At 40.2% G+C, this 16,639-nt stretch overlaps 1 protein-coding gene across 1 annotated transcript; it reads left to right on the forward strand.

The window, feature by feature from the left end:
* The first annotated feature begins 3,927 nt into the window (after positions 1 to 3,927).
* Positions 3,928 to 13,313, forward strand: LOC101174339 (ATP-dependent 6-phosphofructokinase, muscle type). Its single transcript, XM_004068566.4, has 22 exons — positions 3,928 to 4,137; positions 5,330 to 5,403; positions 5,675 to 5,752; positions 5,980 to 6,169; positions 6,282 to 6,447; positions 6,527 to 6,571; positions 7,031 to 7,139; positions 7,252 to 7,347; positions 7,423 to 7,515; positions 9,071 to 9,196; positions 9,334 to 9,398; positions 9,489 to 9,552; positions 9,660 to 9,806; positions 9,927 to 9,997; positions 10,128 to 10,215; positions 10,291 to 10,443; positions 11,515 to 11,679; positions 11,768 to 11,829; positions 11,921 to 12,032; positions 12,123 to 12,222; positions 12,321 to 12,426; positions 12,552 to 13,313. The coding sequence occupies exons 1-22, from the start codon at positions 4,053 to 4,055 to the stop codon at positions 12,688 to 12,690; spliced, it is 2,334 nt and encodes a 777-aa protein (XP_004068614.1). The 5' UTR covers positions 3,928 to 4,052; the 3' UTR covers positions 12,691 to 13,313.
* Positions 13,314 to 16,639: the final 3,326 nt, after the last annotated feature.

A 16,639-nucleotide genomic window follows, 5' to 3' on the forward strand; every position in this document is an offset into this window, starting at 1 on the left:
TTTGAACAGTAAAGAGGACAGCAGTCGCCTGTTGTTAAATTACAAATAAGTAAGCAAAAACGAAAACAAAATAACTTTTCCCCCAAAAAAAACTAACAGTAAACATAAATACAAAATTAAGTTTGCACCAACTAGTGAAATGTGTGCATAAATCTTTTCACTGCAGGAAAAGGACAATTCAAGAGAGGCTGGTAATAAAATGGGCAACTCACCACATGCAATTTATCACTGCAATGCTGAAATAGCAGCCTATTAAAACATTCATTGAGCTGATTAAACTACAATAAAATCTTCCAAAATTTGCAGTGCATGATTTATTGGACCACGGCCTGCATGTCCTTTCCAGCAGCGGCTGAGCTTAAAGAAGGGAGAGATCAGTTACTGCTGCCACCTTTTGGCTGATCAGAGTCTTTATTCAGAAACCACAACAGGATAAAGACTGTTCAATTGTTTTGAACATTCCTTGTAAATAAACGAACAAATCAACAGTTAAAGGTCAAACAATAAACAGCCTTAATAGAAACGTAATGTAAAAAACAATTTCATTTTCAGTTTACTGTTTTTAAATGTCAGGCCTGCATCTGTGTATTAATCTAATCAAATCACTTAGCATTCTCTGTTGTTTGTGTTGCAAAACAGCGGGAGTTAGATTCAATTAGCCATGATCTGAATGGTTACAACATTTATGATCATTTGTGAGTCAGCCTGTAACAATTAGGGCATCATGTTTTCATACATGAGGTGAAAGTGTTGAACCGATGCCTTTTTTTAATTCACTAAAGGCCGACATAAGCAGGGTTTGGAAACCTATGACTGACTGGAGTATCTAATGAAGTTATTTTAAACAAGAGTTAAGCACAACCACCTGCTGCTATCTGAGTCTGAGGCCATGCAGGCCTACATCCAGAAGGAGTTAGCAAAGGGCTTCATCCGACCTCAACATCTCCAGCCTCAGCCGGCTTTTTCTTAGTCAAATAAAAAGATGGTGGTCTGAGGCCGTGTATCGACTACTGCGGCCTTAATGATGTGGCTGTGAGGTTTTGTTATCCCCTGCCTCTGGTTCCTGCAGCTCTGGAGCAGCTTCGCACGGCTTGCTTCTTTACGAAGCTGGATTTGAGGAGTGCCTACTACCTCATTCGCATTCAAGCAGGGGATGAAAGGAAGACCGCCTTGTCCACTACCACGGTACATTATGAGTATCTGGTTATGGCTTTTGGTCTCTATAACGCCCTCTCTGTTTTCCAGGCGTTTGTCAATGACGTCTTCCGGGACATGTTGCAAGGCTTCGTTGTTGTTGGTAAAAGGGAAGAAATGTGAGTTTAACAAAACCATAGTTGCTTCTCTGGGTGATGTAATGAGTGTGGGAGGCGTGGCGATGGACTAGGCCAAAGTGGAGGTGGTACTGCAGTGGTTCCAGCCAACCACAGTGAAGGATCTGCAGCGGTTCCTCTGGTTCGCATCCTCCATCACCTGGACCTCTCTCAATTTTCCTATAGCAATTTTGGCTGCTTCTTACAGCAATATTTTTAACTTGCTTCGATTGTGAGAACATACTGGACCCTAAAGATGTGAAACTTTCACAGATTGTAGCCCAAAACCTTCACACAAGGTTTAAACATTTGTAATAACTGAAAGAGTTTTGAAGATATGAATATTTTTTGTGGGGAGAGAAGCTGCCCCATGAAATGCTTGGGTTTAGCATTAAACGTTCATATTACTATCATGCTAGCTGATGGATGGATGGATGGATGGATGGATTGATTTTAAGCATTGTAGTAAAAGCAATAAAGAATTCAAACAGATTTATTAAACTCATAACAAAAATGATGAAATGCATAGATTAAAAAAAAGAAAACAGAACAAAAAAACAACTTAAATCATATTTTCTTAATTAAATATAGTGATTTTTAACTAAAGACATGCTGAGCTTCATTTATTGCTTTAAAAGGATTGGGAAGAAGGTTTTTTATTCATCTTCTGCCGTTTTATCCCTTTCGGGGTCACGGGGGTGCTGGAGCCTATCCCGGCCACTTGTGGGCGAAGGCAGGGGACACCCTGGACTGTTCGCCAGTCTGTCGCAGGGTAGAATGTCCACAATCACACACCCACTCACACTAACATTCACAACCAAGGACAATTTAGAGTAACCATGAGTAATGAACCATGTTTTTGGACGGTGGGAGGAAGCCGGGGACCCCGGAGAAAACACACGCATGCATGGGGAGAACATGCAAACTCCAATGTCCCCCATTGATGTTCTGTTTCAGGTCCCCCAGCCAGGACTTGAACCAGGGGCCTTCCTGCGGTGAGGCAAGAGCACTAACCACTGCGCCACCGTGCAGCCCGATGTGGGAAGAAGGGAGTTTATATAATCCCACCTCTACTGAGTCAGTTCATTTTAAAGTTTTACATAGTAATTTTTTTTTTTTTTTTCGTAATCCGGTTCTGATCGACAGCTTCTGTTCAAGTTACAAAATCAAATTGAAGATTGATTATCTTCAGAAAACATTCACTCATGATTTCAGTAAACAGTAATGGTAACCAATATGTAATAATCATTGATTATCATTAAAACACATTATCACATTAAACCAGTAATTATTGCTTCACATTGCAGATCAAGTAAAGAAAATAAATATCCTATTATGGTTATGGAACCATTATATATACACTATGCTTGCTCGTTTGTTTAGTTTGGCATCTACCATGGTTTTTAAGCTAATTTGGCATTTAACTAAATTTTTTACATGGTTCCTTAAGAAACATTCAAATCCCTGAGCAACTTTTTAGGTACAATCTTGCATTTCTTCTTCTATTATTTTCTATCATTTTTCTGCCATTTATGGATAATTTTGCTTACTTCTGCAGTTTTTTCTGTAATTTACCATTTTTATGCCGCTTGTAACAATGTAAATGATCTTCTGCAAGTTTACTTACAGCTACAAAAACATCTGCAAAGATTATGAAAGGTTTTCCCTTTTAATAAACTTCGGCTTCTTCTGCTAAAAGTTATGCAATTAAGCAATTAAAAGCAACCACCTTCAGCAATTAGGCAATCAAATGTATTTCCACAGGAAATGCAACTTTTCTAGTTATGTTTATTCCTGCAGTGTGATAGATCTACAAAGTTGCTTTTTTACTGGGATGGTGGGGTTTGGAAATAGGGTCTGATCAGTTCAAATTTCCTCTAAAATCTCTTAACCAAAAACAAATTGAGGAAAATGATCCATGAGTTTGTTTATGTCAAATGTTAAGTAGATTATTTTGGCTGTAATCTAAGTCTGCTTTGCAGCTCGTCTTCTGTCACTGGTTTAAATTACATTGACCCCATTTTACCTGACACAATAGTCACTCTGTCATACTGTGCAATGAAACAGTCAGCAAGAATAATCAACATGTCTCTACGTTCAAATAGACATGATGATCATTTTTAATTATGCCTATTATATTTTTGGTTAATATTAAAAAAAAAAAAAACTAAGCTGGCATGCAAATGAAGGTAAAGGTGCCAAAGTGTTTCTCAATTCAGTTTTTTGAACACACCTGATTATAGATTGGGGCCACACGGTCATATGTAAAGTCAACATTGGCATGCTTTTTTAACCTAAAATTTCCATAAGCTGACACAGAAGGATGTCATTCATGCAAACCAATACCAGAATGTACTGCTATGAAATACAGATAACAGGTTTGAAATATAAAAACAATATTTTGAGCTACTTATGTTCAATAGAATAAAGTATTTCAAAGTAACATTTCAACACTGAGGGGTAGAGAAATGAATTTAATACCTCTAACCCTGTTAATAGCTGCTTGTGTGTGTGGGAGTGTGGGGTGTGAGGGTGTGTGTGTGTGTGTGTGTACAGCACATGTTTGTGACTAAATGCGTCAGCACAACTATTTGTGCCTCCATGTCTGCCAAGACGATAGTTAAGCTGGGCACTTTTGCAATGTACCAGTCAGAGTGAGCCAGAGGTGCTTGTGCTCCCACAGTGCAGCAGGACGGTTGCACTTCAGGTCTCTTTCTGTCAGCCCGCTCCAGGCCCAGGACCATGGCACAGCAGGCTCCCATTGACCCCACCAAGATAGGTGAGGGTCGAGCCATTGCTGTTCTGACCTCCGGAGGCGATGCCCAGGGTAAGTCAGTGTGATAGATCTTTTAGACAGGTGTTGTGTTGTAATCCAAAGGGTAGTGACTAAATGTTAACTTGTAAATCTAAACGAATAGGGTTAGGCATTTATATCAAATGATAAAGTAATCAGTATGATGTTTTGAGGACTGTTGGTTGCTTCAGACTAGCTTTATTGCTTGTACCTAGATTCAAATTAATGAATGTGAACTTCTCCTCATCTTTCTGTGCGAACTGCTGTTTCAAAAACACCAGTTGTGTCTTTTTAGCCACAGATAATTGTGACCTTCACCTTTTGTTTCTGGTTTGCAAGCCCATTTATTAATGACATATTATTTCCCACGATATTTTAGAAGCAGTTTTGGCTTTTGTGGAACAGAGTTGAATGGCGGTTGGTTGAACCACGGATCAGGACAGACTGTCCCATGACCTTTAACTTGATGAGGAACATGTCTGCTATGACCTTTGAAAGTTAACAGTGACCCCTCACTGATATCATCTCATCTAAGCCTTTTCCTCTTGGCTTCCCTGCTTCTCTCTAGGACTGTTTCTGTTATGAGGAGTAATTTTAGAGGCATGACCTTTCTGTCTTGTGTGTGAATTAGTGAGGTGGACCACGTGGGCAGTTTTACTCTTGCCCCTGCACTCTCCACCTTTGCACTGTAAGTGGAGATGCTGTTGGCACCCTGAGAGTTCATCTATCCACATCTTGTCCTTTAAGTGATCCCCTCTAGAGGGCAACTGCAGCCTTATTCCATTACCAGCAGAACAAGTTGTTACAGAACAAGTGCTTGCAGTTTACCACCAAGACTTTATTGTTTTATCACATATATATTTATAGGCACATAAATGTAATATGTGTAAATTGTATTAAAAAATATTTTAAATTATGTGATGCACAACTTTTCTCACATACATATAATCGAGCAAAATTTTGGCCTCATTGGATGTTCACATTTGTTCTATGAAATTGCAAAATTTATAAAACTTCACAGCATTAGAATTAGATTTCTTTAAGTTTTTTTCATTGAAGAATAGCAGTAAAATCAATCAAATATCACCTATAATAAATAAGACAGTGGTATTTTCTTGTCATTTTCTACAATGAAAGTCCACCAAACCCTTTATGGGATTGCACAATGAAACACAATATATAAAACACCCTGAATAAAGACAATTGATGAACTATGTCCCCATAGGGATGAATGCAGCTGTGAGAGCCACAGTTCGAGTGGGACTGTACACTGGAGCCAAGGTTTATTTTGTCCATGAGGTAAATTACCCTTTTTTATTGTTTTGCATTTTGCACATTTTCCACGTATTAAATTTCGGCCTTTTCTGAAACATGTGTGATATATGTATGTATATATGTATATATGTATAATAAAGATTTGATTCTGATTAATCAAGTTGTCATATCTGCCTTCAATTGTGTAATTATGACAGAAAAACATTTATTAGACTAAAGCTGTGGCCCCTGCATCAATATTTTAAAATATAAATATGAAGTAGTTCCTGCTGTCTTGTTCTGTGACTGTTGTCAGGGTTATCAGGGTCTGGTGGATGGAGGAGACCACATTCGCCCTGCCACTTGGGAGAGTGTGTCAATGATGCTGCAGCTGGTAAGTACCAGGACAATAATGCACCAGCATGTTCAACTCTGTGTTTAGGACCAACTAAACCCCATCTGTGAGTTTGGTGTGTGTGATCAAGTGCTATAGGTCAAATGATGCTTTAAAGGGCAAGGTTCATCATGGGACTTAGAAGTATTTAGGTTTCAGTTTCTCCCACCCCTTCCGCTAACGTGCTTGTTCTTCATGTTTATTTGGTGCTGAAACCCTAAAATCAGGGTGGGACTGTGATCGGCAGTGCCCGTTGTCAAGATTTCCGCTCCAAGGAGGGCCGCACAAAGGCGGCTTATAACTTGGTAAAGCTGGGCATCACCAACTTGTGCGTTATTGGAGGGGACGGCAGTCTGACAGGTGCCAACCAGTTCCGGACAGAGTGGAAAGATCTATTAGCAGATCTAATAAAAGCTGGTATGAGACCTGACCTTTAGAGCACAAACTACGTACGAGCAGAAGACGTTTTCTCCCAGTTCGCCAATGAAAATCTGTACCAAACTTTACTGTCATTTTCATCTGTGTTCAGGAAAAATTACAGCAAATGAGGCAAAAAATTCCTCCCACCTCAATATTGTTGGTATGGTGGGCTCCATTGATAATGACTTTTGTGGAACTGACATGACCATTGGCACTGACTCCGCCCTCCATCGCATCATCGAGATAGTGGACGCCATCACTACCACAGCACAGAGGTATGCAGGAAGTCATGTTTTACGTTTCAGATACAGACGCTGCAGGTGGCTTAACAAGATGCTCTTTTTTTCTCTGTAGTCACCAGAGGACCTTTATTCTGGAAGTTATGGGACGGCATTGTGGGTAAGTACACCTAGGGGTGTGACGATAACTGCATCACCGTCTCACCGCACTTTTTTTTTTTTTAAGTTCTGCATATGGTGCGTGATTGGATTTATAATAAACACATTAAACACATTCATCTTTGCTGATAATTTACTTTTACTAGTCCTGTATTCAGACCTCACCGCGGTGATCACAGCTCTAAGTACACACTGTGTGGGAAAACCATACTGCAGTGAAAGACCACTGAGTTGGATTTAAAGTTTGTTAGACGTTTTCTGCTGAAGTTTGTTTTTTCTGTAAAAGTTGCTAATGTACGCAAACAATAAAAAATGCCAACCATGTCACAATCATAAGTCTTGGATTAAAAAAAAACCTTGTTTCACAAGTTTTCTAAGATAAATTATAAATGTTTTTAAATGATTGCCCTGAAATGAGTAAGATGCAGAGCTTTATCAATTATGCGCCATTTGTCTGCAGCTACCTTGCTTTGGTGACAGCTCTTGCCTGTGGAGCTGACTGGGTGTTTATCCCAGAGATGCCACCTGAAGAAGGATGGGAGGATCATTTATGCAGAAGGCTGACAGAGGTAAATGTATGACTTTGTAGAACAACATTCATGGTCCAGTTGTGTTAATTTGAATAATTATTATTTTTTTTTTTTAAATGTGAGTCATGAATCTTCTCTTTGATCCCTGCAGCAACGAGGCCGGGGCTCTCGGTTGAATATCATTATTGTTGCAGAGGGGGCAATAGATCGCCATGGAAAACCAATTACCTGTGACCTAGTCAAACAGGTCAGTTAAATAGGTACGTGGGCATACCAAAATATGCAATACAGACTCATGTTGTGCTAATGTCTGGATGCACAGCTGGTATCCAAGAAGCTCGGCTTTGACACCCGCACCACCATTCTGGGACATGTGCAGAGAGGAGGAACGCCCTCCGCTTTTGACCGAATCTTGGTAATGCCTCACTTAAGGCCGTGTCACACAGCCACTACGTACATTTTTGTGCACGTTCCACATATAAAATTTCGGCCTTTCGTAATACATAATACGTCACTCATAAGTGTTGTGCTTGTCATTCGTAGATGTGCGCAGATGTCCGTCGAGGGTTTCGGCTAATGGGTCTTTACGTGAATTCGGTTTTGAGCTGTTCAAAATCTTTGTTCGGTTGAGAATTATGCAGTTTGTGGGTATTTTATGCAGTTTATATGCAATTATTACGTAAATCTTACACAATTGTTCGTGATTTTTGCCAGATGAAGACACTAATTTGTGGGTTTCTACGACCGTTCCACGTATGTCTAAGGGACTTTTCACACATGTACCACCGATGTATAACTGTCACCTTGCTGTGCGGCCCACATATCACATTTAAATTATGTAGCTGATGCTTGACTCACTAATGAATGCCTTGTGTGTGTGGAAAATGGACGGGAGGAGGATTACAGGGGCGATGTGGAGTGTTTCGTCAGGTGGTGTGGGGAAATTACCTGCAGCTGAACGTGGTCAAGACAAGGGAGATAGTGATTGACTTCAGTTGGAGAAATTCCCCGCCCTCCCCAGTCTGTATTCGTGGGATGGGTGTAGAAATGGTCTCATCCTACAAGTTCCTGGGCATCCATCTGGACAATAAACTGGAGTGGTCCGCTAACACTGAGGCGGTCTACAAGAAGGGCATGAGTAGACTTTACTTCTTGAGGAGACTCAGGTCCTTCAATGTTTGCAGCAGGTTGCTCCACATGTTCTACCAGTCTGTCATGGCGAGCACCATCTTCTTTGCGGTAGTGCGCTGGGGTTCTGGCGTCAAAGCAAAGGATACCAACAGACAGGATAAACTCACTAAAAAAGCAGGGTCTGTTATTGGCGTCAAGCTTGCCAATTTGGAGGAGGTGATGTGACTGCTGGCTAAATTGCTGACAATCCCTGCCATCCTCTCTACAAAGTGGTGGACAAACTGAGAAGCAGCTTGAGCAGTAGACTCATACACCTCCCCTGAACTAAGGAAGGGTACAGGAAGTCATTCCTGCCATCTGACTCTACAAACCATCTGGGAGCCATGTGTGTACATGTATATAAGAGTTTCTCTTCTTTGTATATTTCGTATTTATTTCACGGCGTTACTACAACTGCTGAATTTTCCTACGGGGATTAATAAAGTTGATCTTAATCTTGATCTTAATCTTAATAAACGGCGCAATGATCACAAACGGTTCATGTTCAACGTTGATTTTATGTGTTCTTCGCATGGTTTATTCGTACTTCTTCTGAGGTTTTAGTATGGTTCCTGTGTTATTTGAGAACATTTCACGTAAAGACCTCAACTTTTTTCACTTTTCCACGTTTCCATTTACATATGACCAATTTTCTTTTGTGTTATATGAGCAAAATGTACGTAGTAGCTGTGTGACACGGCCTTCAGATCCTAGAAAATATTCTCTGGTAGATTTTAATCCTGAGAAATGAGCAAAACTCTCTTGTGAGTCTCTTCATTCTCTGTTATTGTATGATTCAGGCTAGCAGGATGGGTGTGGAGGCTGTTATGGCCCTACTGGAAGCCACGCCTGATACCCCAGCCTGTGTGGTCAGCTTGTCTGGAAACATGGCTGTTAGGCTGCCTCTTATGGAGTGTGTGCAAGTGGTAAGTCAACCCTTAACAACTTACAATACAGAATCACTGTCAACAACAAAACAAAGCTGGAAATAATGTTTTAACTGGATCAATTTATGAAAAACTGTGTATTAAATGAATTCAAATGTTTTCTTTTTTCATGCCAGACTAAGGATGTCATGACAGCCATGGCTGAAGGCCGGTTTGATGAAGCAGTGAATCTCAGGGGAAAGTGAGGCACTTTTGTTTTTTCCCTTTTTCTTTCGTAAAGTCCTATCTTCTGTTGTGTTTCAAACGTCTGCCCATTCTTTTCTGACCACAGGAGTTTTGAGAATAACTGGAATACCTATAAAATGCTTGCCCATGTCCACCCACCAGAGACAAAAGTAAGAAAATGCAATTTTACTGAAATGTACATTTGTCAACCCTCTTGTGTCCCATCTAAATGGTGTTTTTGTTCTGACACACATTCCTGTCCATTGGTCTTTACCAGAGTAACATCAATATTGCCATATTAAACGTAGGCGCCCCATGTGCAGGAATGAACGCTGCCGTCCGTGCAGCTGTCAGGATCGGGCTCCTCCAGGGCCATCAGATGCTGGCAGTGCATGATAGCTTTGATGGCTTGGCTCATGGGATGGTAATGTCTTTACACACACATGAAACGACCCATGGGATTTTAGTTGGGGTCATTATTCAGCATACAGTACATACAGTATAACTGTAAATAAGAGTGAGGACAAGCTGAGTTTCTCCACAGATTGAGCCCATTACTTGGTCAGGAGTGGCAGGATGGACTGGAAAGGGCGGCTCCATACTAGGCACAAAAAGGTGAAGTGTTTCTGTATTTAGAATATTGTGTGTGGTGGCTTGGCACTACTGTGGTGGCTTGTAACGTATGTCAAACATCCGCACAATTTGAAGGAAAATGTTGTGAAGTGTGTTTTTTTTTCATTAAAAGATCTTTACCACATGAGTTCATGGAGGAAATCAGTCTAAGCATTACCAAGTTCAACATTCATGGTCTTGTTATCATTGGAGGCTTTGAGGTGAGCATCATGATGATGATACAACTGGATTTCCCCAAGTCCCAGTTTAAGTTCTGTATTCCCTTCTCCTTCCAGGCGTTCCTGGGAGGTCTAGAGATGGTGCAAGCAAGAGAGAAGTATGAGGAGCTCTGCATTCCACTTGTGGTTGTTCCTGCTACTGTGTCCAACAACGTCCCAGGAACTGACTTCAGCATTGGTGCTGACACTGCCCTCAACACAATTACCATGGTAATGCTACAGTCACAAATACCAATACCTTCACCGTGCAATAGGGGTGGTATCAGCAGAATCTTAAACATTAAAAAATCGTTGGCGTGGTCATGAATGTGGCAATAGCAGTCCAGCAGCTGTCAGACAGGCAAGAATGATGTCGTTATAAAATCGGGCAGTCATAAGGCGGTGGCAGCTGGATCACCGGTCAGCAGCAGCTCTGATCTAACGATGTGTAAATGTCTCCGAATGGTGGCCGTCCATATCAAGTGCCACCGGCCACCAGCTACACGGTAGCCGGGGGGTATGTACTGTACGAGCAAGAATCTGTGCTGCAAACTCAGCCTCACCCAATAACAACTTCTTTTTCTCCATGCTTGTGCTGGTTGCTCCTCTTCTATGAGTAGTGCAGCAAGCACAATGTTCTCAACCGCACCAACCATAAATCGTCAAAATGTAGGTCTCACAGTCATTGTGGTGCTATGAATACTATGATGAGTTTTCTGCAGCATCAATGTCATCTCATCAGCAGGACCCACGGGGGCTGGGATCACCAGATTGACATCTGGTTACCACTGGGCCCCCGGCCCATGTCAACAGCCCTTGATGCTATCGTACGATTTATAACAATAGGACGGTGGCAGTGGGACAGCAACACGTGGAACTGAAATTGAACGATCATCAGACAATTCTGGGGACTTTGGAAACCCTCCCATCAGTCAATTATCGCACTGCTGCCTTTCTGCCACCTTCCTGTTACTAGGCTGCTACCGTACCGTCCAAATGTGCCCGGACTGCCACTGACCGATGTCATAACTCATCCAGTTGCCTTAAAATTTAAACCTTTCCTTAGAAACCTCTGTGGCCACGGCACAGCATGTAAAAATGCAACTGCCACGTCTCGATTACAAATGCCACTGTGCGGCCAACTGCCGAATTTGCTGAAAACCTTGCATTTGGGTTGGTGCGCAGTGGCATTTTGGAATGACCAAGGTTTAAACAGAAAACCTTTGAGAAACACCAAAGCATCCCTCAATCCAAAACATGTTATGGTAAATATCTAGCGATGTCATTTCTCCACTGTGGAAGACATGTGATAGGATCAAGCAGTCCGCTGCTGGCACCAAAAGAAGAGTGTTCATCGTGGAGACTATGGGAGGATTCTGTGGTTACCTGGCAACCATGGCGGGTTTAGCATCTGGAGCTGATGCTGCCTACATTTATGAAGAGTCTTTCAACATTCATCACCTTGAGGTCTGCACATGGTCAGACACAGCAAAGCCTAAACTCTTAACGGGTTAATACATGTTTAAAACTGTACTTACAGTTCATCTGTTTGTAGATGAATGTAGAACATCTTGTTGAGAAGATGAAGACAACAGTGAAGAGAGGACTCATTCTCAGGTGTGAAAGAAGTGACACGGCTCTTTAGATTTCCCTCCCAGTTGTTAATTTTAAGGTTCATGTTTCCTCTCATATCCCACTTCTGTTTTAGAAATGAGAAATGCAATGCAAACTACACCACCGACTTTATCTTCAACCTTTATTCTGAGGAGGGAAAGGGAATTTTTGACTGCAGGAAAAATGTTCTTGGCCACATGCAGCAGGTTTGCTTTTTGTTCTTTCTTTCTTTTCTTTTTTTCTCGTTTCAGCATTAAAAAGGTCATATCTGCTTCAACCTCTCTGTACTCTGTTAGGGTGGTACACCGAGTCCCTTTGACAGGAATTTCGGCACAAAGATGGGAATCAAGTCTGTCCTTTGGTTGACTGACAAGCTGAAAGAATGCTACAGACATGGTGGGAATATGAATCACCCAAAATCTTTCTCAGATTGTTTTGACACTGCTCATAAGTAATGACGTTCCATGTTCTATTCCTAAAACTCACACCTCTAGGTCGCATCTTTGCCAACTCTCAGGACTCAGCCTGTGTGCTGGGTATGAGGAAGAGAGCTTTGGTTTTCCAGCCTTTGGCAGAACTCAAAGATGAAACTGACTTTGAGTAAGACTTCTTTAACACCATTTACCTTTAGAGTTATTTTACCTCTGTCCTGTTGAAGCTTTGAAACGTTGTCAAACTATAGTCAAAGCACCTCTCTTGTAATGACTTTATGTTGTCTTCTGCAGACATCGTATTCCAAAGAAACAGTGGTGGTTAAAACTGAGGCCCATCCTGAAAATCCTGGCTAAGTACAAGATCAACCTGGATATTTCTGAAAAGGCTGCAATGGAACATGTCATCAAAAGGAGAAGTGTAGTTCCCTAAATAGCCCATATATAAATATTTGCAAAGATCTAATCTCTGTATTTAAAATACACTGAGACCTTAGTTTTAACACAAGTGCAATATAAACAAATGAAAAACAGTTACTCAATAAAAACTTTCAGATCACATGACTTTAATGTGAGAAAAACAACATACTGTGTCTCCATTTAGTAAGGCTTTTTGAAAATTCTTTTGAAACACTTAAACTGTGTGCTTTTAATAAACAAAGAATAAAAGCAATAAAACCAATTTAAATAAATTTTAAGTTTGTTGTAAGTGGAGAGTGGAGTAAGCCCTTTTATTTGTTAAAGGACTTGGAAGGTTAGGAATTTTATACCATTAACCTTTGTGAAGGAGTTTTCATTAGGGTTTTTTCAGCTATACATAGAGGGGGACAAAAATATTTCACATAACTAATCCTCTGTAATTGGGGAAAAATACAATTTGGTTATGTCTCTTTAAGGAGTATTTCTACAAATTCAGTTTTCAAAGGATTTGAACAAGACAAACTGACTGGAAGATGCCCAAGAAAGCAGAAAACCATTAATGAACAAACTATGTATTCAACCAAGACAAACGGGTCATGTTTTAGCAATAAAACTTTCAAGAAAACTTCTGTAAAATAGCTTGTCTGGGTTTCTTTTAATCTGTGGTCTCACGGACGGAGCCTCACTTCTTTCTAGGAATATTTCCGCTTGTTTTAATCGTGCAACCCAGAGTTTTCTGGCTATATATATAAAATTGAATTGGATTGAATTGAATGATTTGATTTTCAGATGGCTACAGTCTGACTTTAGAGATGGTTTATTTTATTTTATTGTGATTTATATGATGAAGGTTTCCTTTGTGCTAATAGCTAAATCAGACTTTTCACTAAATGCCTTCAGGCTTCATGGATGTAATTATCTTTGGTCAGCGTGAAAATATCTGATCACAGCTGGCCCGCTTGTGCCGCCAACACTACAAGCCCCATGATGCAACTGCCAACAATATGTGCATTGAGAGTCAGCAAAAGCTAGTCGACAGTTTGTGCCAACCAATCATCACACAGGAGTGGGAATGTAAAAGATACTAACACATATCAGATTTTGTATGACAGAGTTACATAATAATGGGCGTAAAAATTATTTCAGACATTTCTAATGAGTGTTCAGCTCATCAGTGTAGTGTCGTGTAGGGGCCCCAGGCAATGGCCTACTTTAATCGTGTCACAGAATAAGCGGTGTTGAAGTAAAAAATGAAACAGCATTTCTGTAGATCCATTTTATTTGTCAAATTAGATATTTCTAATTGGATTTTGCTACACATTTACCAGAGAGCTTTTTGAAAATGAAATGTAAAATTCCATTTACTGTCTCGTTTTAATTAAGTGACAGAAGTAGCTGGGTTGAAGAAGAAAAAGCCGTTTGGTGGATTGAGTTCTCATTTTAATTTTGAGTAAACAAATGCAGCTTCATTTTGAAATTGAAAAAGCATTTCTGGTATTGAATTTTATTTTTAATTATGAGACACATATGCTTTCATAGAGAACTGGGCCTCTTCAGAAGGAAGCATCACATATACTTGGAGTACATCGTGGAGGAAGAAAGGATTGAAGTGGACAGCTGCAGGGATATCGATCTCACTGAAAGTCCTGATGAAAATGTGAATGCCAAGGTCACTGAGATATGTCAGAGCATCGTTGCAGAAGATCTGCAGCAGGTTTTTTATGCTATTGATGTTGCACATCGCCTTGGGAAACCCAATCCAAACAACACACGTCCCAGAGCGATCATCATCCGGTTCTCCCTAAGATCGTACAGAGATCCAGTCTGGAGGGCCACTAAAAACAGCTCCTTTTTACGAGAGAACAAGCTCCGCTTTGCCGAGGACCTTTCCACAGCTGTCAGATAAGCCCATCTGAAAGTGTGGCCCCTCATCCAAAAAGCCAGAGAGGATGGAAAACAGGCAGCCAGGGAAGAGAGTGTAAAAGTGGAGTAATGTGCTCACACCGTCTGGTCCTCGCTAACAGGCGGGCCGCTGAATTCTGAACCAGCTGGAGATGGCGGAGCAGAGACTGGCCAATGCCACTGTAACGTTAAATTGAGATTGTTGCCAAATCACTAAAACGAAAACAGGATGGATCTGACTAACATTAACATACAGATGCCCACATGGAAAACACAAGTCCAAAATAGAAAAATTTTACATGGAGTACTACGTCTAGAACAGCCCTTTTCTCGAATAGACTTTTGGTTAATTTCCAGTGATTTACAGGATAAGGATATTTCAGTGAACATCTTACCGTGTCCACTAAGTGACCATCAAGCTGTTCCTATTGAGATTGTTTTATGTCCCTAACAAAATGTCAGTAAATCTCATTATTGGAAATTAAATAACTTGTTGCTCAAAATTACAGAGGTGCAAACAAAAATGAACAATTTTCTTTCAAAATTATTTAATAAAGCCAAATTGGAGAATAATTTCTCTGTTAACTGGTTGTTGTTCAAATACAAATCAGCAAAGTTTTTGAGAACATTTGGTGGCGACTTAGCTAAACTAAGAAAGCAACAAGAACATGATCTGATCACAGGCATCTCGATAACCTCCGGATAGCTTGTCAGATGATCAGAAACTAGAATTGATCAAACTACAGGGAGACTTGGATCACATTTATAAAAGAAAAGCAGAAGGAGCTTTCATTAGATCTAGAAAACAATGGCTTGAACAGGCAGAGCAAAACTCTTCATATTTTTTTCTTAAAATGGAGAAGCATCAAGGAAAAATCAACACAATAACTGAGCTAAAAATCAATTATATAAATTGCACTGATGCTAAAATAATCTCCAACTATTGCTCATCATTTTACAAGAATATGTATTATTCACAATATTCTATAATGGAGGCTGAAATCTTTCTTAACTCTTTAAAAAATACCCGAACATTTAAAGATTCTGAAAGAGTCCAGTAAGTCTTGAAGAAGTCTGTGACTGCATCAAGGTGTTAAAACAAAACAAAACTCCAGGAATTGATGGATTAACGTCTGAATTTTATACATTATTCCCCCAGCAGATGGCGCCCTTTTTATTGGAAATCTACAATGAAAGTATTTCAAATGATACCTTACCTGGAGCATGGCCCAAGGACTTGTTACTCTTATCCCAAAACCTCACAAAGGTTTACTCTATATTGATAATTGGAGACCCATCTGTCTTCTTAATAATGACTACAAAATTTTAGCTTCAGTTTTTGCCAAAAAAATTAAATCTGTTCCAATGAATGATTATACTAGTGGGGGTCTGAACTTCTTGGATTTCAGTACCTTAAATTTGACTTTTAAAATTAATTGTGGAACTTCATTCCCAATTATGTTTTTTTCACAGGTTGGTGGCCTCGACTTTTTACTGCTCTGCACCTACAGGCCCGACAAAGTGCCCATCAAACTGTCTTCATTTCATATACAGATGCTGCTTGCTTGGTCCATGGTTTATAAACATAACTTTTCTCCTCACAGTTTTTACATTTGGAGCAATAGATATATTCTTTACAAAAACAAAACTATCTTTATCCAACAGTGGTTTGATCGTAATATCAGATTAGTTAGTCAATTATTCAATCAACATGGCCAACTCTACACTTGCACTACATTAATTCAGTTCTACAAGATCCCTGTTTCTTTGAAGGACCTTTCGGTTGCTTTTGATGCTGTTTCCCTCAACCTCCTATCTCTATAAAAGGATCTCCTACTGCATCTGCTCCCCAACTACAGCTTCATGTGACGGAAACTGCTGTCGGAACACTCTGCTTCTCAACTTTGAAAAACCAAAACAAAGCCGTCCGAAGACTGTTTCAGCAGGAGCTCAAAACAGAATCTCCACCCGTAACTTTCTGGACGTCACTTCATGGACACGTTTGTTGGGAAAAGGTTTGGCTAATTCTGCCAAACAAATATCTTATAAACAACAAAATG

Source organism: Oryzias latipes, chromosome 5, assembly GCF_002234675.1.
Source record: "Oryzias latipes chromosome 5, ASM223467v1".
Classification (NCBI taxonomy): Eukaryota; Metazoa; Chordata; class Actinopteri; order Beloniformes; family Adrianichthyidae; genus Oryzias; species Oryzias latipes.